This window comes from Pleurodeles waltl, chromosome 10 (assembly GCF_031143425.1).
Source record: "Pleurodeles waltl isolate 20211129_DDA chromosome 10, aPleWal1.hap1.20221129, whole genome shotgun sequence".
Taxonomy (NCBI): Eukaryota; Metazoa; Chordata; class Amphibia; order Caudata; family Salamandridae; genus Pleurodeles; species Pleurodeles waltl.
In genome coordinates, this window is record NC_090449.1 from 472,822,819 (window position 1) to 472,845,161 (window position 22,343).

At 43.9% G+C, this 22,343-nt stretch overlaps 1 protein-coding gene across 2 annotated transcripts in view; it reads right to left on the reverse strand.

Annotated features, from left to right (window-relative positions):
* Nucleotides 1-22,343, reverse strand: part of KCNH2 (potassium voltage-gated channel subfamily H member 2) — a 1,485,214-nt gene that overhangs the window by 126,285 nt on the left and 1,336,586 nt on the right. For both annotated transcript variants that reach the window (XM_069210759.1, XM_069210762.1), the window contains one exon: nt 23-222. In XM_069210759.1, coding sequence (XP_069066860.1) covers nt 23-222 — 200 coding nt within the window. The remainder of the gene's footprint in view (nt 1-22; nt 223-22,343) is intronic.

Sequence of the window (22,343 nt, forward strand, 5' to 3'; positions counted from 1 at the left end):
ATGCCTCCAGCACACCTCTTACCGCATTCATGTCAATGCCGTTTGTGTAGGACCAGGCGTGTTGGAAGTACTCCTCCAGTCGCTGCCGCAGCGGGTTGGGGATTTGGTGGAAGCGGATGAATTCTCGGACCCGCAGCATCTGTGTGTGGTAGCGAGCGGTGCCGGAGTACAATCGCTGGATGATAGCGGAGACGTTTCCGAAGATGCTGGCATACATCAGTGCTAGAGAATAAGGGAAAGTTTGAAAGTTTATACTTTATTGCGTAATTAATTAAAATCATTGCAATTACCATACAAAAGGAAATGTTAAAAACACCGTAAAACAATTAATACATTCCTGCTTTCTTTATGGTTATTAGGCCAGATAAGCCCTATTTATTTGTTGATCGTCTTGAGATGTGTAGTCATGCTTACTGGATCAACACTGAGTCACTAACTGGTAAATTAGACCTGCTCAAAGTGGCTCTAGGGGAATAACATCAGTTTTTTTTTTTTTTACTAATAAAATATAAGTTATGCAGACCACACGTGGGAAATGCCGAGTGCAGTTGGTGGAAATGCTGCGGCCATTGCTCTTAAGCCCGGAGCTGACTGTTAATTTCCCATGCCAGCAGAAGGTTTGTTTTATCATCTTGGTTTTTTGTAGCATGTTTTAAGGAGTATTCAGTTTTTTAAATACATTTTACAAAACAGGCCATGTGTTGAGGAGTCAATCCTTTCAGACTAAATAGGATAGCCTGCCGGCATGTTCTTCAGATACAGCTTTCTCCAGAGTAGCAGAGCGGGGCAAATACAGAGGATGTGTATGAAGTCTTCCCGGTGATGTGTGCATAGTCTGCAACTTCTGCTGTTTGTAGGTCTAAGCCATTTTGGTGTGGCCTCTAATGAAGGTAGTAGTCTGAGTCTGGTGTATAGCACCTTTATGTTTGGTGACATTTTTTATATTTCTGCCATGTAAGGCTGTGCTGTCGGAGCCTTATATGTGTTGTCATCCAAGAGTGTGATCGGTTTCTGAACTTATCTATGTACTTGCTCCGGGAGAGCATCTTGATTTTTTGTTTAGTAATTGCTTGAAATGTTTATGAGGTAAAGACTTTTGCCATAGCTCTTCTGCCTGCAGATGCTTTATGGCTAAAGCGATTCTCTTTGGCCATGGATTTGAGACTTCCACCTGGTTAGTGTTGATTTCCTCCCAAATCAGTGCCTTTAATGTGTTTGGTTGGGCCTGTCTTAACATGGAGACATATTTGAGCAATGCCCCATCTTGTGCTAATGCTTGGTTTTGTAATCCAAATTCCAACCTAATCTGTTCTGGAGAGGAGCTGTATGGAAGGCGGAAAAGAAGGCGAAAGACTTTGCTCTGTGCAATGTTCATGAAGTTGTTTAGTTAACTGGAAATATTTCCGAACCGTATGTCAGGGCTGGCAGGAATTTTGCTTTGATCACTGTAAGGAGTGAACACCGGATTGGGCTTTGTAGTTTTGAAGCCAGGGATAGGACTGATGCAAGTAGAGACGCCAACCTAGCTTTCAGGGTGTTCAGGTGCAGGTGATGCGACCAGCGCTTCTGTAACCAGACACCAAGGTATTTGTAGCTTCGGCTTCTTTCCACAGATTGATTCCCACAGAGTCATTTATTTTTCTTAATTATCCGTTTGCCAAAGATGACTACCTTGGTTTTCTCCGTGTTTCCCCCTAGCTCATTAGTCGTGCAATATTGATTGAAGGTGTTTAGCACTTTTTGGAGTCCTGAACCTGAGAGATTCAGAAGGACAATGTCATCTGTATATAGTAATGCTGTTAGACGGTGGTTCCTGAGTTTGGGGGGATGGGAGCTAGTGGTGTTCAGTTGTGTGCACTGATCTGTCAAATAAAGGTTGAAGAGCATCGGGCCAGAACACAGCCCTGCTTGACACCTCTGTCTATCTGAATTCTGGCAGTCACTTTCCTACTTTCACCCTGGCCCAATTTTCTGAGTACAGAAGCTGTGTTCCTTTTACCAGTTCTAGTGGGATTTTCAGGTTTGCTAGCTTCCCCCACAAATTGTTCCGGTCCACTGAGTCAAAGGCTTCGGACAAGTCCATGAAGTAGGTGTATAGAGCCATTTTTTTGTTTGTATATTTTCCAGCGTGCATGACTAGAGGTATCAGGTTGTCAGAAGTGCTCACCGAGGGCCGGAAGCCGCATTGATTCAGAGGTATTATATTGAGTTTGCTAGCCTATTCTTTGAGTTCCTCAAGCAGGAGGCCCGCAAATTATTTTGTGTCAGTGTCAAGCAGTGATATTAGTCGATAGCTGACTGGGTTCCCGTAGGGACCCTTCTTGTAGATTGGGTGAAAAATTGCCCCTTTCCAGGAATCCGGAATTTTGTTTTCCATGCTGCTGGCATTGACCAAATTGCAGGACAGGCTTGTCCAAAGAGCGGGGTCGTGTTTTAGTTTCCTGCCGGGATGCTATTTGGCCCGGGAGCCCCACTCTGTCTGCAGTGTCATAGTTGTTCCTCAATGTTTTGTACTTCGAGGGATAATGGCTTGGACTCGCAGCTTGAGGTAGGAAATGGTTTCTCTGTGTTAGGGCTGCCGTAGAGGTTGGAGATGTGTTCAATCCACTTTCTTTTAGGAACCGAGTTACTTTGGATCCCGGTTGTCCTGTGCTCCAGTTGATTGACAATGACCACAGTGGCTGGTAGTTCTTTTTTTTAGTAGCTTCCACAATTTTGATCCATTCCTGATCTATGTGTGCCTGCTTTGCTCCCCATATTGCCTTCTTGTATTCCTTTCTTAATTTATGAAAGGTGCACTGGTAGCTGTTACCTGGTGGTTGTTTCTTTAGGAGTCTGGTGGTTTTGTTAAGCTGTTGTCTTTGTTGCCTTAATGTCTGCGTGAACAATCTTTTTCTGCTCGGCAGTGGGCCGACCTTGGGTGGTTGGTTAGGCTCTAGCTGGTTCCTTAGAGATGTTAACGTGGCCTCCCATTTTTAAAATATGTCCTTTCGATCAAATCTTAAGTTGGCTTTCCATACTTTGTATTTCTCCATACATTTGTTGGACCATCTTATGTGATGTAGGTGGCTCCTGGGTCTTGTTCGCCTATCCTCTGTAGTGGAGCCGCAAGAACATTATTGTTCGCTATTTTCATTGTTTATGGGTAGTGGTCGCTTTCGCATCTTACCTGCATGCTGAAAGTACTTGAAGATGCCAGTTGTAACAAAAGCGTAGTCTAGGGTAGAAGCGGACTTCTTGGTGGTGTGACTCGGGTTCATTGGGATGTCTTTAGGGAATCTCCCATTTAGGGCCCTTAGTCCTAGTGCCTCTAGGAGTCTAACCAGGGGGTGGTCACATTTGTCCTTGTCCCTAAAAGGTCATTCTTGTGTGGGATACGCAGACGCTGAGCCAAAGCGCCTTCGCAGGAGCTTCTTTTACCATGGTTTGCCATGTTTAGGTTGAAATCTCCTGTGATGATCCAAGGGGGGTTTCTGAATGCTGTTTTTAGGCATAGCAACTCTTTTTCGGTTGTGTCTAGCAGGTGCTGATTACGCGTCATGTTAGGGTTGATGTAAATATTTGTTATGATGACAGACATGGGTATTTGTTCCAGCAACCAATTTTCAATAATGATAGCTAACATGTGAGCTGATTTCAAGTCTATGATCTTGGCATTGAAAGATTTGCGTGTGGTTATGTAGGTTGAGAGGCTGCCTTTTGGGTGCCCTTTGGGCTTAGGTCTTGCAGCCAGGCTTATGAATTCTTCAAATCCAGTTAACGGATTTTTGGCTACTTTCCAGGATTCCTGTAGGCAGATGACGTCTAATCATTCAAACAGGATTCCAAATTGGGGTTTTGCGCTATTTTGCTGGCCCCTGCAATATTCCCAGATATTATGCTTGTGACCCCCAACTTGCTTTTAGACAGCATTAGTCCAGTTGGGATTGTTTTGGCAGAGCAGCTTCTAGATCTGAGCTTGTACTGCCGGGTTCCGTCAGGATCAAAAAAGGATCTGTACCTTCTGACTCCCTCGACTTGCAGTCCCCCTTCCTGACAATGCCTTATCCGTGAGATGCCCTGATCTCTCTTGGCCTCATAGTGAAGGAGGGGGATGCCCCTTTAGCGTGTTGCAGGAAAGATCGCTGGTTGCCTGCTTGGGAAACAGTTGTCCAGAGGTTTACCCTTTTATCGGTCTCTTCTTGGGGGATTAGAAATGAGGGGTATTTTGCTCTACATGCTGCCTTTAGCTGTATACTCCAGTCTTCAAGTAACTCTGATGTGGACTGTACTGACTGTGCTATATCTGTGCTGTTGAAGCAAACTTCGGTACTCTCACTTATGTCGCCCTTTTTTGGTGCTAGGAAGGCCACATATTGTAGATCTTTACTACTTATACTTATTGTTTCTAATCCTTGGTTAGCGCTGCAGATACACATAAGGTTGCCTCGATTAAGGCTGTCCCAAGGGCCCTGAGATTTGTAAGTTGAGTGAAAAATAAGGTGAGCACCCCCGACTTTTGGGTGTGTGTGCTTAATTGTTGTTTTTTTGCCATTTGTGGTGTGCAGGGCTGATGTAACTGCAACATCTGGGGTTGCCTTTTCTTCTGCTGCAGTGATCACTTGATTCGTGGTATATGTACAATGCTGATGATTTGGAGGGTTTAGGTAGGACCTCATTGGTTTTGGACTCCAGACTGTAGACCCCTTGTAGGTGGGATCACCGGTCTGCTTGCTTGTGCCCTCAGAGGCCCTTCCGGGGAAGGTTACCTGTGTGAGAGCCTCAAATTGATCCGTGTGGGGCTGGTTCTTACTGTGCTCTCGTTCACCTGTTCTTTTCGGATGTGTCTTTAAGCTGGGGATGGGTCTATGATTTAATTCTGATCCGTCCGACTCCTCCATAGATGGAAGCTGTGTGGTTGCTTCTGGCGTGCAGATTGTGACTGGGCTTCGGGTCCTGAGCAATTAGATTGTAATCCGTTTGGGTCTCCTATTGTGATTTTTGAGCTGAGTGCCCCCATGATCTTATGTCCAGTTTTTCATGTTCTTCCTTCTTCTGGCTGCCTTGGAGTATTGTTCCAAAACAGTGGGGACAGCTTCTGGTTTGTTGTGGTCGGCGGCTTTGAATCTTCCAGTTGAGCAGCAGCTGTACACTCTGTTTTTCTATGAATTGCTTTTGTTTTGCCCTGGGGTTTCTTCTCAGTGAGCTGTGATAGCCGTGGCTGGAAGGGTGTGAGTATTTAATTTCCAGATCCATCACTGTTTTATTATGCATTTTCCTGAGGCGTTTTTTTTGTCTTCCTGGATAGGACGGGAATGAAAGGACCTTCCGCTGTTGTGTGTTCCTGGTTTGAGCCCTCAACTGAAAATCCTAAAGCCTGTACTGAACTTGCTACATCGTGGGTGGTATCGATGAATGTTCTTATTTGTGGGCTGTTTGCGCCTTGTGGGTGTTGTGGAAGCTGCTTGACGTTTAACTGCTGAAGCAATTCCTGTTTTAGATCTGTCACTATTGTGTATATAACTGATGGCAGTTCTTGGATTTTATCCAAAATTGGGCTGCAGTGACACTGGTATGTCTGATTAACCAGGCCTTTGTCGCCCACCATGTGGGATTGTTCTCTTCAAATGAGCACGTTTAACTTGTCCAACTTATTGTCTATTGCCATAGTGGTGGTTGCCAAACTTTGCAGAATTTCAATGTGGATGTCTAATTTGTCTGTATTGAAGATTGTTGTATTAGTTATGGCCGTTAGTGTGTTGTTTAAGGCATCCCTTCCAGTCAGCGGGGCGTCCTTCATGTCACAGGGGCTGTGGTTTTGTGCTGTTTCCAGTGCCTGTGCCCCTACAGTACGGGACTGTTTTACGCTCTTTTCTGTGGGTCGAAGGAGAGCACCCTCTCCCTCTGCACACTGCTCCTCTTCTTTGCTGAAGACCTCCTCTTGTTCTTCCTGTGTAAGTGAGACCACCCAGTGGGGGACGTTGAATGTTTTGCTGAGGCTGGTGATACTGGACCCAGCTTTTCCTGGCTTCCTTCTATGCTATTATCTTTGGGGGCATGGTTTCCAGGTGACCCGCTCCTGCCTTCTATCACTATGATTGGGAATACAGGGGGTTCCCACTTTTGAGGTTGGATGGTGTGTTCAAATGAATTATCTTGAGTTATATGGAAAGGTTGTGAACTTGGTGCACTTGGGATGGATAATTCAGACATGTACTGTTTTACTTGGAGAAGCGGCTTCCCAGGAGGTGCCCAATGTAATAGCTCTGTCTGTGAAAGATGTCCAGTTGGGCTGTGGTCTTGAAAGTTGTCATCCAAGGGGGGTTTTCTGGCAGGCGTTTTTCCCCAGTGGTGTGGAGTACTTGTTGATGCCTTGGCACCCTGCGCTTGTGTTTCAGCCTCCCCCTTGTGCCTGATTGTGTTCTCTGGGGGTGCACTCCTTTAGCTCCTTGAGATTGTTTGCTTCTCAGGGTCTGCTTCTGTTGTGATTTGATGCATCCTGGCACGCTCCATCTTTTCCCCGTTTGTGCTATTTGTGCAACCACCCTGTTTGTTGGAAGCTGCTTTATCTTTTCTCATTAGATTTTGGATCCTGTTGTGGGCACTCAGGAGAAGGGAGCTACGGATTCTCGTAGTCACTTGCTCTTCTCACACACTGCTATAGTCTCTCTATTGCACTGCTGTGCTCACCCGAGGAGTGTCTGGGGATAAGTCCTAGCACCACTCCTGTTGGGGAGAGTTGTTGGTGGTTGATGAGCAGTGGCTTGTGTCTTTGCTCCTTGTTGCTGTGTTACTGAGCCTTGCTAGTTTATCTGCTCTGGTAGCTTGTTCCGAGTGGCTGTTTCTTTCCTGTTTCTTTCCTAATGAAAACTTATGACCACTAGTGATTACTTGGCAAGCCCCACTGGATGGGTGGGTTTGGGGTCTTGATCACTGCAGGTGTTATGCTGGTGTTGGGCTGGTGTTGTGCGCTGTGCTAGTGGGTTGCCCGGTTGGGGGTGGGAGGAGACTGCCCTTCACTCAATCTGTCCCTCCTTGCGGTTATCAGAAAGTGCTGTTGTCCGCCTTTGTTAGTCCTTCTTCCTGTGCTTTCTGTGCTTTTTACCGCTGCTGTTTGGGTTATGTGCCTACCACTGCAGCTGTTATGACACTGCTGCTGTTTTGGATGATTCAAGGAGTTGACGGTGAGTGGGTGTCCCCTGAGACCCCCTCAGGCCCCTCTGACCTTGCGGGCCGCTTCTGGAGGGGGACCGGGCGCGCTCTTGGTGTCTGTTGGCTATGGCTGGTTATGTTGTTGCTGCTTGGTGAATTGGTGGTATGGTGGTACGGCGGCGCACTGCACTGATGTACCTTGATTCCTGGAGGCGCATCCCCCTCAGGTCTTACAGTAGTCCTGCTGGTTTGCTGTGCAGGGCTGCTGATGGGGCCTTCTGGGCGCTTCTGGATCCTGCTGAGCCTTGATGGTTGCCCAGCCGTGGTCCTTGTTGGTCCTGGTGGGGTTCTGGTGGGGCGGCTGGGTCCTGCTGGGTCCTGGCCATACTGTATGAATTGAGGCAGGGGCACTGCACTTTCACCCCCTTTGCGTGGTGCCCCCAAGAGTGTGCAGCTTTGCCACACCCCCGGTGGCGAGCGGGTCTCACCGGTTCCCACATAAGCCGCACCCAGATGTAGCTGGGCCGCTTCTGTGGAGGACCGGGGCTCTCACTTGGCGGCAGCCACCTACGGCTGCGGTGCTTGCGCTGTGCTTCTCGGCCCTGTGGGCCGGTTCTCCTGCCTTCCCTTTCTTCTCCTGCCTCGCTGTGCTCCGAAGAAAGAAAGGAGGCTGAGGAGCAGTGGGAGGCCTCCGTGGTGTTTGTTTTTTTCATTTTTTTTGGGGTCGGGTTGGACTGCGGCTGTCTGGCCGCACGGAGCACGGACCGCGTCCTGACTGCGTCCTGTTCGTCCGCATCCTGCGCGGACCGATCCTCTTCCTGGTTTGGTGCTGTGCTTCAGGTTCAGACAGAAAACAACGAGAAACGGCGTACCAGATGTGGAGCTACGCCCCTGTTAGCACTAGCAACAAGTGAGCACCAGCTCCCAGGCTGAAAAGACGTGCATCCACGACCCATGGGAAATCACAGCCATGAAGAAGAGGCTGCAAAGTCACGGTCAGTGGTGGATGACATTGAGTGATGTGTGCAAGAGCTACTAACAGCTGTTCTAAGGCAGCTCACAGACCTGTATTCGGGCTCACAGACCTACTTATGCAAGAATAGGCCAGCATACATATAGTATATGAGTGTCACTGCATGGAGGGCTTTCCATTCCGAATACATATCTACAGACACTCGATAATATCAAGCATTATTGTTGTCTACAACGGCGTCAACAGAAGTTAATTAACACCCACTGCGAAGCCAATTAAAGCAGCAAGACAGTAGTCAGTATCAGAAATCTAAGCATGTAATTAACAGGCTTATCTCAAATCCTAAGGTAGGTGCTAAGTAGAGACAACCTGAAACCCCAAATTGGATGTCAAATAGACGCAACAGACAGATCGTATTCTATTGTTTGATATTTTACCATACACCTTGGTGGATTCAATAATTGAGACAATGATGAATCAAGTGCAGAAAGACTACTGCATATGTCGGAATCTAATTGCATATCTGGAGCATATGCTGGTTGGTTGTAAAATGAAAATCTATCCTATGAAGAGATGGGTACAGAGATTTCCCTAGTGCCAGGGACGGAGATGAAAGTATACAAAAAGTGATGGAGTGAGTTAATTGCAGTCACTGGTAAGTACTTGTGGCAGCAATCCCAATACATGGCTATTTTGAACATCGTGCCACCTCAGTTTGGGCCCAACTATATGCAAATCAGTCTAAAGGGAACAGTTGAGCCTCAACTAGCAAGACAGGTCCTCCCTGAGCCGGAACACAGGTAAAGCAGGACCGGTGACGCCTTTGTTATGGGCTCATTAGCAAGGTATAGCTTGATTCCAATGGCACACTTAGGGAGTGAGATTAAAGCAAGTGTAGCAAAGCAAGGAGCCATTGGCTAGGATCTCCGGAAAGAAATGCAGTAAGCGTACTTAGATACAATCATTAACAAACAGTTGGTGAGAGGCAATAATTAATAAACTTCTGGGAGAAATGTTAATACAATTGATTTTCTAAACACCATAAACAATATTCCTTAATGAAATCACTTGCGTTTGATTAACTAGGCATAATCGAGTGGCAGTTACATTCATCTCAGGCTAGGATATAGCCTGAGGCCAGTGCAGACAAAGCATTCCACACCCTTTGAAAACCATGTAGGTGCTTATCAAGAGCTCTACTCTAGCCAAGTGTTACAAAGTGTCCAATCACAAACATCCTAGAGGTTTTTGGTATACACTGCCCCAATACAGTGGAAGCATAAAAAAAATGCAAAAAATACTCCTGTCTCCCAGAGAAAAATCTGCACATTCCATGTAATATTCTCCCCACAGACCCCATGTCCTTTGGTGGAACCTCATCTTGAGAATGATTAAAGACACTGAATAGGATTATAAGGATTTTCATCTATTCAAGCTTTGGTGATTAATAATCAGCTAGGGAAACAGAAACAGGGATATAATGTGATGGCAGGAGAGTAGTGCCTATGGGGATGCCAGTTGGACACTGGAGACCACTTCCTGCGTGGAGATGGGAAAAGACAGGGAGCAAGGAAAGCCAACGGCATTCCAGGGCACATGAGTATAGGCACAGGGTGGGTGGAGGCAAGCTCCCCCAGAAGTAAAGGAACAAGTAATAGAAAGGGAACAACTTGTAAAGAATAGTTCAGCTTGGTGCCTGTGTATGTGTAGAATATGCATCCTGCACCAAGAAGAGCAATGACATACTTTTTTGGCCATAGTCAATATACAGTCTACTATTTCATATGAAAGATCTATTCAAAAGCGTGATTCCAGGCACACCGATTTGTCCTAAGAGGCACAAGCAGGTGTAGGCACAAACTGGTAGATCAACCAATAAGATGCTTACAACACCCTTATGTATCTTATTACCATGGCCTGGTTCAAAGAGATCAAGGAAAGCTGAAGCAAGACCTATGCTACCTCCCAACCAGACTTCATCTACTAATATTCACCAAGCAAAGCTCACACACATTTGCACTCTTTCCCTTTGTTACCTGTCTCCTTACCAACCAATCATTACCTTATCCACAGACTTCCACACCGATCAAGCTGTCAATTTAACGATTATCTGTTGCTCCTCCTTTCTCCCTTCCACCTCCCCCCCAGCATCTCTGTGCAGAGCTCGTGGATGTGGCCTCGAGGCAACACATTAGCGCTCTAAAGATAACTGCAACTAAATAAAATAACCATTTAAACAAGATGCAAAGGCAGAGAGGGAGTTCTGGGCATAGCCTTTGGGGCATGAAGTGGGTATTCAACAATGCAATGGGCCGGTTCAGTCAGACTCAAGTGGCTGCAAGGAGTAGCTCTCACCGTGACAGAAGAGAGGCTTGGGGCCCTCGTATACCAAAGCATGGGGTCCAATGAACCCCTAAAATGAAATGAAAGAGAACACTTACAAATCCTATTCAACAGAGGTGAAACCATGTTTCTAAGCTGTTAGAGGAAGGGTGGGGAGTTGGAGCAGCTTTGATGTTTACATGCAATCCCAGAGGACATGGTTGTTCGCGCTGATGACAGTTAAACTGTTTGTAAACTGGAGTAATATCGTCATGAACTACTCGACCTTCCATCCTTCTGAAGTTAATAAAACTAGTAACGGTGAGTTGGACAAGAGTGACGTCCGATTCTTTCAGCATTACAAAACAAAGAATGTGGTAGCGTTCACTATGTAAAACGTGCACAGCCCCTGCAACTTTGACATCCTGTGGCATTTTTCCCTTAATTATGTGTTTACTAAACGTGCCACATAATTCGAAATCTTCTGCATAATTTGTGAATTTCAACAAGAATGTACTTTCTAAGTCAGAAGAATCAAAAGTTCCAATCAAAAAAATGTCACATATTGGGATGCACAATAGAAGACTGCAGACACAATTTAACTATCCACCTTTTGGGGTGTATTTGGGAGGTTAGATGGTGCTAATGGAGTGAAAATTGTCCCTAGGCAGAGTGTAAGTGATTTGAATTGACAAAATTGAGGCATAATACCAGCACAGAATGTGGCACATAATGCCTACTTATTTGCCTTTCCTTGGCACATTAATTTGGCCAACTCTGATGCATAATTTGCCACTCCATTGATGCATAAATTCAGTGACACTGAAAACAGGTTATTATCATTAAGTATCCAGCTGAACACTTAGGGGCCTATTCACAAAGGTAAATTCAGGCATGGGTAAATCAAAGTGTGTAAGTTTACTCTTACACTTTAACGTAACTTTACTCCTTTGGACTACTCACCATTTACAAGTGTAAAGTTACTAAAAAGTGTAGACATACATATCTCTGTGCCCTGAAACTGGGGGTGGAACAAATTTTACGAGTGTAAAATCACTACAGTCAAAAAGAAGCAACAGTAGGTCCAGTACTACACATGGCCAGCTGCTCATAGTGCAAAACCCTCCCACAGAAGATAATGGATAGACGGACTTAAACTGAAACCTCATAAAAAATAATGGCAAATTAAACTCAATTATTAAAAAATATTTAAAAATATAAATATTTTAATTTTATATAAAACATCTTTTTTATTTTATCAAATTTTAGTAACCTTTATTGAATGTCAAAATGAATGTATCATTATTTTTTTATGTCATTAAATTACTTTCAATTAATTCCATACATCACTTTCAATAATTGTTCATGCATAATAAAACATATTTCACAATCCATGTTCTCCAAAATGGATCCCCAATCCTCAGGGGGTGGAGCCTAAAGCCGGTGGAGCCATTGGTTAGTAAATCTGCATCCAGAAACAGTAAAATGCTTGCGCAGGGCAAAAACGTTTGCTGTGAGAAAAAGTTTATTAAACTGGCAATTGCAGGTTTAATAAACGTTTTTTCATTGCAACATTTTTTGCCCTAAATGAGCCTTTCACTTTTTCTGGATGTTGATAGTAAAAAATATTTGTTTCACTTTAAATGGGATTTTTTTTTTTAAATTAAAACCGTGAAAATTCATTTTATTTTAATATAATTAGCAACATTTTTATTTGTTCTATTTTAAAAATAAACGCATAAAATTATTGTAAAGTATTGTTACTAATTTTTAAAGGGAGATATACAGCATTAATAATGTAATAAACATTTGAAATGTAATTATTTTGAATGTATTAAATTGAAGTAAGAATATTTTTCTGAAGTTTAAATTAAGAAATAGCATCTAAAAAAACAATAATGTGGGCTGTCTCTTCCTTAATCGTTATTACAAGCCATGTATAGAATCAATTAAAAATACATTAATTATATTTTAGTAAATAATATAGTTACAATACATTCTAAAATGGTTACTGGAATGTGTTACATGAAATGAAATGTTTTATTTTTAGAGTTGTTTTTACATTATATTAAAATTACGTATACTTTTACCTAATTTAAATAATTGAATTGAATGTAACATTATTTCCTATGATGTTTTATTATAACTGTGTACCTACATTGTTTTTCTAAGGAAGGTGCTTCCGTTCCTGTGATTGGCTGTGGGTGGTGCTGGACTTACTCCACCTTGTAGCAGGAGCACATTTATGAATGTTTGGGGCAATTTGTGAATCACATTAGGCTTATTTTTTGCTGGTTAGTGCATGTCCCTACCTAAACACCTCCCTAAACTCAACTAGTTTGTGAATAGCAATGCACTTACTTTTTGTATGTAGATGCATACCTTCCCTAAACCCCTCCCTAACACTCCTTTAACCTGTCCTTACTCCTCCCTTTAACCCCCTCCCCTTTAGTAGTAAGTACTCATCATTTTCCATCCACTCCCCTGCCCCTCCCACCTTTACCAGTAAAACATATACCACGGTGTGTGGAGACTCTCTGTCGGAGCAGAGATCGCCACACAGAGAAATACAGGCAAGGCAAAGGTGGTACCTTCACACATAGGTTTTTAATAGCATTTTGAAGTATGTTTGTAGTACTGTCCTGGTACAAGTGATGTACTACAAAATGCAGTTTATGAATAGGTCCCTAAGTAAACACCACCCATTTCTTCAATGTCATGTTTAGATCCAAGATGAACTAAGAAAATAAGGAGGAAATTATGAGTGTGACGGTCCCAAGACTGCTGTACTAACTTTGGTGGTGCGTAGAAAGGTAGGGAAGGGGTCCAGAGTGGCCACAGGACATAAATTGCCCATGTTGTGGGCAGTACACTGACCCACCTGCCAGCACAGTTGGCGTGTGCACTGTCTGCCATGCACAACATGATGCATGGCAACAGCGCACCCGACTTGGTGGGGATGCAGTCAGTGCAGCCGGCATTGACTTTGGTTCTTAATTGGAGCCAAAGCCAATGCCACCGCACTGAGTGCACCGCGAGCCCCAGGGGAACATCTTAATGAGGCAGTCAGGAGGACACCAACATAGCAGTGTCCTCCCGACTGCTGCCTTGTTGGTATGGTGGTCTGACCGCCAGGGTCATAATCAGGCTGTAAGTCATGACCTATGAATCAGGCTATGTAACATATATTCTAACCACATAATGATGCTTGAAGTGGGGTAATAGTTTGGTAGGTGAGAGCATTAAACACTATACATGCATCCCCCTTCAGTGTAGCAAGATATGCATAAGATATGTGAAAACCATAGCCAATGAGTCTTTCATACAGAGGTAACCTCATGCTCACCCTTTCCACCAAACAAATGCATGGGTTACTGCATGTTATATGGCTGTGAACATGCCCAGAAGAATGTCAGACAACCAGGATATTTAATTATTTATCTGATTATGTATAGTGCATGAAAAAACTGCTAATTGTTCACAAAAATTAAACATTTCCGTTGTGAATGTCGGCAATGATGTTTCACCAAACATTACAAAAATCCATATCCCTGATGAAACTGCCTGGTATGTTGAAAACAACTGCATCAACCATTTGCACTGAAACCGCCATTATGAAATTGAGGAGTAGCCCATCCACCCATGTGAGCCTGATTAGTTGATTGTCCAGATTATTATTCTTTGATAGTAGTGGCCAGAATGTTGTATTTTGTCAGATCACCAATGAATTTTCAAATGCTATGTCATGTTATATTTGATATCAATCACGCTAGAGGCCCTCTTCAAAGCACATCTCACTGAAGCCTAGAAATACAGCCCATCTCTGACTAAAGGCTCTCTTAAAGATCAAAGTCTTGAGCTCTGTTCTGCACCTGAATGGCAGGGGTAGAACAGGTTCCAATTTGTGTGCGATTAAAGCACCATATAAAAAATAGTAAATTTTTAAAGTAAAGAAAGAACATCTATAAAAGACCTTTTCCTTGAAGCTAGATTGATTCTACAATTCAGAGAGCAAAAACTACTGAGGTTGTGAGTGAGAACATGCAAGTAATGAGCTCCATGAAGTGCACCATTGCTATGTGTAGCACGGGCCACTCCATGTCTCAGGGACCAAGTGAAGCTCCTGTGGCGAGATCGCTAAAGTACCTTGCAGGCAAGGGTGAAATGTAAATTACGCAGGCATAATTTGTGCACTTTTAGGAATTTCACATCATGCTTGTTACACAAAATTTCTGAAATTTTGTCGCTGTTTGTGGCAAAATTGAAGAGCGGGAGCGCTGGAACAATGAGAACCACCAGAACGAGATCAACTGATGCTCATCACAATTGTAGTTCCTGTGCTACTTTTTTGCATGAAATGCATCCTTGGTACAAAAACTGAAGCAAGGTTGTTTTTTACACTAAACTGTACTGCTAAGTGACGATTTGCATTTCACATAAAGTGTAATTTTGCTTATATTTTCCAAAAATGCACATAATTACGCAAAAACAAATTATAAGAAAGCAAATTCTGCACATTTTGCACACCACTACCACCTTAATGAAGGAGTCTCTTTAGTCCCCATGGTGGATTTATGGCATCAACAGTGGCTTTTGCAGTGTCCGGCTAGGGTAGTCTGGATAATCTGGCGTCCTGCAGGATCAGCTCATTTGAGGGTTCTGTTCCTTGATAAAAAGCTAAAACCTTGCATTACGTTATTGCACGTTTTCTTCAGAATCAAGAGGACAGCGCCCGCCAAACCCCTCCCTGGACATGAAACGACACCCAAATCCTGTAGTCACGTCGGGACAAGTCAAACTCTTTGATGTTCTGATTATATTAGTTCATGTTCACAGCTTGCCATGTCACAGTGAGCTGCGACAGGGCGCTTCAAGCCAGGTGGTTGTTGCTCCATAGCTCCTTGGCAGGTCCATGCACAATTCCTCTCAGGCGCGATGAGAAACTCTGACTTGACCTTTGTGTTTCTCTGAATCTCAACACTTTGGCAAGTAAAGATCTGCGGCTATATATTCACTGGTGCAAAAAAACCAAAAAAAAACAAACGCAAATACGTTAGTCCCAGTTTTGCTGACTCTGATATGAGGAATGCCCATCACGTATTCTCGCCAGGGAAAAAACATGATGCAAATTGATTTGGCGCAGTTGTAACTTTGTTTGCAAACTAAGACATTGAGAAAAGTAATTTGCTATATATTTCAATCTGAGTAGGGCCATTGGAATTATGCGTCAGGGGCCAAATTAAGAAGCTGGATTGAAGAAAAGGGAAATTATGAGGCCTAATGTGGCAAATTTTTTGATTATATTACTTCAGTGGTACTAGTTTAACAACACATATAGAAATAAGCAACAGAAAGATGACCAGTCAACCTTGCAAAGGGCCTTCCACTGTGCATCAACATGTGTTGCTGCGTTTTTAGTAACTTCTGAACGGTATGTGCTAGAAATATTTTGTTGTTGAAAACTGCAGATTATGCAGCAAATGATGGATTACTTGTCAAATGTGGCAAATCTATCATTATGTAAAAAAACGCCACAGTCGCAAAGCCGCATAATTACAGTGGCTTTGAATACAAGAGTGAAAAAGATTCAGACAAAAATCTGTTGCATTTATTAGGAACTTGTTCTTTTTTAATATTTACAGCCTCTTATGTCTTTGTGAAACACTCTGTTACATACTTAGGCTCATATTTATGGGGAATTAGTGTACGGCAGCGCTGCAACTCTTCTTGAGATGCTGCCCTGTGCCAATGTGAAAGGGCAGGAATAGACTGTACTTATGAAATACGGTGTATTCCTGTCGTTTTCCCCTGCGCTGGGGAACAATTGGCTGCCTAGCGCCAACGCAAGCCCCCTTGCACCATGGTGCACCAAGGTCCCTTGCATGCAGGATCATTTTTGTGCAGGAAGGCATACCTTTCTGCACAAAAACAATCTAGAAAGGAGCTCCCCTCTTTCGATGTGTGCTGTAGCATGCCACACACATGAAAAGAGGAAGAAACATGGAGAAGTGAAAATATTGCTCTTCGTTACGGCTGCTCTGGGGAGGCGTGAGGTTTTGACACATCACAAGGATTACATGATTAAGTAAATCTGGGGCAGCATCAAAGTCAAGGGGTTTTGTGTGGGGAAAACCCAGCGTTAGAATCCATGGGTGTTGGGTGGAAAATCCTACCACAATGCCCATGATTTACCCCCCTGACGCAGAGTAGGGCAACAACACAACTTGCGCAGCTTTGTCTTAATTCATATCTATCAGGCCATGCAAAGCGGCTTTTTGTATCCTCATAGACATGGGTGAGAAGCCTGTGCCACCAGAACATAAAAAAAAGGTGATGCTCCGGCAGCGTAAGCCTCTCATAAATAAGCCCCCTAAAATGTTTTGCAAGCAATGCAGTGTTTTACTTCAATATCGACATAGATTGTGTAGGCCCTGGTGCAAAAATCTTTCTCTAATATTAATTGAATCAATCATTGTTCAGACAGGCAGCAAAAATGATGCAAAATAATCTGCCTTTTTTAGCACCAGTGCTAAGGTTTCATAACAGGGCTCCTTGGTTCTTACTGTGCTCCAATCGATACTAGTCTTGTCTGTCCTTTGCCATGAGCAAAATATAGGGCCTTATGCGTTCGGTTTATGATTCGCCCTCCACTACAGGCATTTTAAGAAGCAGAACGAATTTAAATGTCTGCCTATCTTTAACTTGGCAGGGATTCTTTACAGGTCAGGAGGTCATTTTATTTGTGCACTCATTTCATATGAGCCCTTTCTGTCTGGGGAGGGCATTAAGCTCCGGCTGAGGTGGAAGGCATTTACGTTGCAGCTTCTGATTGAGATGAGCGGCTTTTGCTGGACGGCGGCCAGCTCGAGAGTCTATCAGCCATCAAAAGCAACTAAAACCTGCTTTTCTTGTGCAGGAATATCTGGCGTTCTGGACCAGCTGACGGGCGGCGCTTCCCTCTGCTGACTTGGCTGCACTGCCTTATTTCTACCATCTGCAGACTCACGTTATATAAATCAAAATAGCATAACCTCAAATCCGCGTTGCTTTGCTGCCTGCAGATCTACAACTGGCATCTGAGATACGCGCTGCATATGATCATCAATCCTGACCTGCAGCCCCCCACCCACAACAACCCCCTAGTCCTGCCAGTCAGCAGCTCTGCTAATGTGTCTCTACCCTGACTGACACTCTCCCTGCTTTCCTGCACGTCTAGGCTGTGCTCAATTCAGCTAATGCGGATCAGCTCTGACATGCAGCATCTCTTGGTACTTCGGTGTTGAGCATATGTGCACAGTTCCACTAATGCACATCAATTTGTATTCGCAATGTGCCATCCTTGTTCCTGTGGAGAGGGCATGTAGTGCTCCAAAATCAAACAAAATCCTTTGTAATTCCCACACTGGGACCCCAACCAAAGTTCTGCCACTGTACATCAATCTGGAGCCGCGGCACCACCTGCCATTCCAGAACATAGTTTCACCCACAGAACCTCAGCTTTCTGCTATCAAGGATTGCACAGGTGTTTTGTTACTTCCTCATTATGGATGGTTAATGGAAAAATATTCTCATTATTATAAGGCCGTTAATCTCACTTAGTCTATATTTTCACAATAATAATTGGGACTCCCAGTAATGCGAATAAGAGAGGGCAAAGCACAAAAAAGGACTCAATAATAACAGAATAATGAACGAATAAATGATGACGCATAAGTCGTGCCTTACTGTAATGAAGCAGTCTCGAAGCAGTGGACCAGCTGTTTCCTCCTCTGCCCAAGCACTGACTATGAGTTTCTGCTTCCTCTAGTTCTCTCCTGCCTCCCCCCATTCTCCCTCTACCTCAGTGGTGTAACACAGAAACAATGAGCTCCCTGCAGAATTTTATCAGCGGCCCCTAACAGTGACATAACGAAACTTGACCCCCCCTGAGCAAAGTACATGAAGGGGCCCCCTTCAGACTGCCTCAGGAGCTCTCAGGCCAGGGCACTATGCTCTCCTGGAGCTCGGCTTCCCCACATTGGAGGGGCTGCGGGGCCTTTGTTATGCCAGTGGCCCCTAAATCTCCATTATCGCAGATATTCATTGAAATTGGGCCGAATGGGGCCCCCTAGAGGATTGGACCGCCCTCATCTTCTCCCATTCTATCTACCTCTCTCATAATTTATTTGCCTACCTTTCTTAGCAGTTCACACCGATTTCTTGCTGCTCTTTTCAGACGTCTCTTCATCGGAAACTAATACTTAAGACTAGCCTCAGTCTGGAAAGACGGGTCAAGCCTCTTTTCCCTGAGCCCTACATGTCTCCCTCCTCTGATCTCCTATTCTCTCTAGCTCAGAAAAGAAAACAGACGTTTTAGCACAGGCAGTGGCTCATCAGTCATGCTTGTTGTCCAGCCTCAAATACTGTTCACAGTCTGGTCAAAACCAGTGTTGAAGAATAATCCCTGGGGATACACTTTGCCTAGGAACAGTCATGACCCAATAGAGTAAATTCCTCCCTTAGAGATGATGATCTTCATGAACTTGTCAAAAGGTATGAGAACCGAAACACCATTTCAAGCAGGAACCAAACGCAAGGCATCTTATTCCTCCCCACCATTCTGAACTGCAGGTCTTTCTATTCATATCTTCCATCCAAGAAGAAGGTACCATGGAATGTCGGCAGCTGAAGATGAATCCAGACAACTTGTCTGCTGGGAGGTGTGGTCAGTGCCGAGAGCTAGCCCCAACTCTGTGCTGCTCAAGAGACAAGCCCAAACCCTGTGCTGCTCTTGAGCTGAGCTCCCAATATTAACTACTTCCCTACCTGGTCTTAGGTTACTACAGAGCTTCGATAATGATATCCAAACATGGACACTAGAAAAACAAGGACCCGCTAACTGATATATGTCTTTCTAGTTCTTACATGTGGTATTCACTTAAGACCATATAACCTCTCCAGTATCTTGTACTTTAACTTATAGTGCATAACTGTGCATTTAACCGTTCACTGCATGGCCATAACAATATATGTACCAGTTTAGACGTACACTCAACATGCTTAGTATAACCACAATTACAACCGACTTTACAGTTCAGAACCTCTACAGCCACCCAGCTTTTAAATTGCATAGACTTACGCAAGTATAACCTAAATTGTGTCTCTATTGTATAGATCACTTCCCACCTCTATAATATACCCAACACATGAGCAGTGCTCTCACTTGAACCCCAGATTAACAACTAACACTGCTCAACGTCAACTCTGCTCTTATCCTTTCACTGTAAGCTTGAACTTGTATCTCTTTGTATACCGCATAATCTGATCTGTACCCTAACTTTAAAGAACATAACCTTAACAGTACAACTAACTGCACACTGCATAAGTTCAACTGCACCCAAAACCCTTCAAAGTATGAACACGGCTGTACCTCATACTCAACACTGTACAACTTGACCCAAAGTTGCACACTTCATGACATCAAGCAGATCTATATTACAAGTTACAACTCTATAGGTCCTGCAATGTTCAAGATGTCTGCTGCATTGTCCCTGCCTTAGTTGGAGCTGTGTAGTGCATGGTTTCCATGCGCCGTTTGGAAGTCACCTGGCACCCATGTGCTGACAGGCAGAAACAGTGTGAGTTAGACCAATCTGTCCACGAACTACATGAAGTAGGATGCCCAGCTGCAACTGATCGGTGCCAGCCCAAAGGACGAGTTCTACCTGGGCGGCTTGCGACAGAGAACGCACCACACATTGATTCCAGACTGTCAGACAGATGAGAGGCTCATACTCCTCCTCCTGCAGACATGAGAGGCTCATCCTAGAAGAGATTTTCCATCCCTCCTGCGGGCCACTGCAGAAGGAGGTGAAGGGAGCAGTTGACAACACTCCCATGCGTGGGGGTTGCTGTGAGGGGATGATGGGGGTGGGGGGTCTTCCCCCCCAAAGTTCATTGTAAAGTGCAGTATCCTGATGCGACCGCACTTGGAACGCTTCACACACACCTAGGCACTTCGATGTTTGTACTGACAAAGCTGGATGGCGGAAGATACACACAGCAGTTGCAAAAAAATGGGATGTTGTGAGGTTTACGTGTTTTTCCTGCTTTTACTGCCAGTGTAGCACTGTGTCCTGCTAGCCTTACTGAGATCATTTTGGGAAGGTGGGATGCAGGTTTGTGCTGCAGTTTCAGTGAAATATGAAAAGAGTTCAGTAACTTGCAGGGAAATCATTGGGCAAGACATTGCTTAGGGGAAGAGCTAGTGCAGAGAAGCTGCAATAAATTTAGTTAAGGCGAGTATAGGGGCTGCATCGCCCACGTAGCCACATTTGTGTAAATATTACTCTCATAAATGTGTCAGAGAGCAGATTGACTGCTGAGAAATGTACTTGAAAATTGCATCACAAGCAGCAAATTGTCTGCATAGGAGATAGGCGGTCATCAGTAAAGAAATATGTACTCTAAGTCAGCACTTGCCTGAAAAAAATGGCCTGTGTAGGTCGCTGCATGAGGGTCCATCACCTGAAGGCAAATTTACATTGAGAATGCATCGCTTCTAGGGGTGGTCACACTGGCTGAGCCCTACTTTGCCTGCCTGCGGAACTTCACAGAATTCCACAGAGTTTTCCGGTGGCTCTACGGAATTCTGTTGAGTGAAATTCCGCGAGCTCCACCTAGGCCTACTTACAAATAGCAGAAAAACTATGCTTTTTGCCCAGTCACTGGCTAAATGGCAAAGATTCTGAACTGTTCAGCTGGCAGCCATGCAAATAGCTGAAAAACCTCACTATTTAACAAGCTGATGGCTAAATAGTAGAGATTCTGCACTCTTTGGCCAGCAGCCAGGCAAAAAGCAAGCAAGCTTCAATATTTACATGGCCACTGGCTAAATAGCAGATGTTTTGTATTATTTGGCTAGCAGCCAAGCAAACACAAAAACTTCACTTGTTACCCCGATACTGGCAAAACAGCAGATATCTATATTTAGGCTAGCAGCCATGTAAATAGTAAATACATTTAATTATTTATGTGGGTGTTGGCTTAGTAGCAGAAATGTTAAATTATTTGATTAGTAGCCTGGAAGTAGCACAGACGTTTCAATATTTACCCCAGCAGCTGGATAAATAGCAGAATTTCATTTATTGTTGGTGGCCTTGCAAATGACTTGAAAAGAATCTTCATAATTTACCTGGTTGCTGGCTAAATAGTAGACATTGTGCACAATTTGGCCAGTAGCCGATCAAATATCAGAGAAACTGGTTGCTTTCTAAACAGTTCAAATTTTGTGGATTGTGTCTAATGCAGATCTCAACAGGATCTTATACCAGAAAGAACCACAAACAAGGAGTGAAACAATTGGCATGTTTCTCCATATGATAGGGGGGGTCCTGCGGGAATTGTTTAGTTCACAAAAAGTGGTCACAAATTCTGCACATTCATTTTGCGAATAGAATAGTATTTTGCAAACTGACAAATGTAATGTTCTTTTGGTTCACAAAATACTGAAACTCAGTGGGTTGCAGAATGACCTGCCTAATTAATATCCATTAGGCAGGTGCCAATTTGTGACACTCTGTGATTCGTTGTAATCCCAGAGATGGTGGCCTGTAAGGGACACCACACCATCATTTCTACGCTTGCATTCCAAAATGAAAAACACTTTTTTGAAAGCAGCATGTGTTTACTTAAAGGAAGCACTGCTAGGTTTTTAAAAAAGGTTTTGATTTTAGAATTCTTCTCCCCCCTGAGGCTGCCAACATGATTGAGGGGTCTTAAACGGAGCCCTTCCAAAATACAACCAGTTGTAGTTACCACCCATTCTGAGGGATCGTTAGCTCATCAATGGTTTGCAACTGCAATTGCAGCCTTAAAGTCCTTTCTAAATCAGAAAGGGGAGTGAGAAAACCCCTTTCATGATTCCTCCAATTTGCAA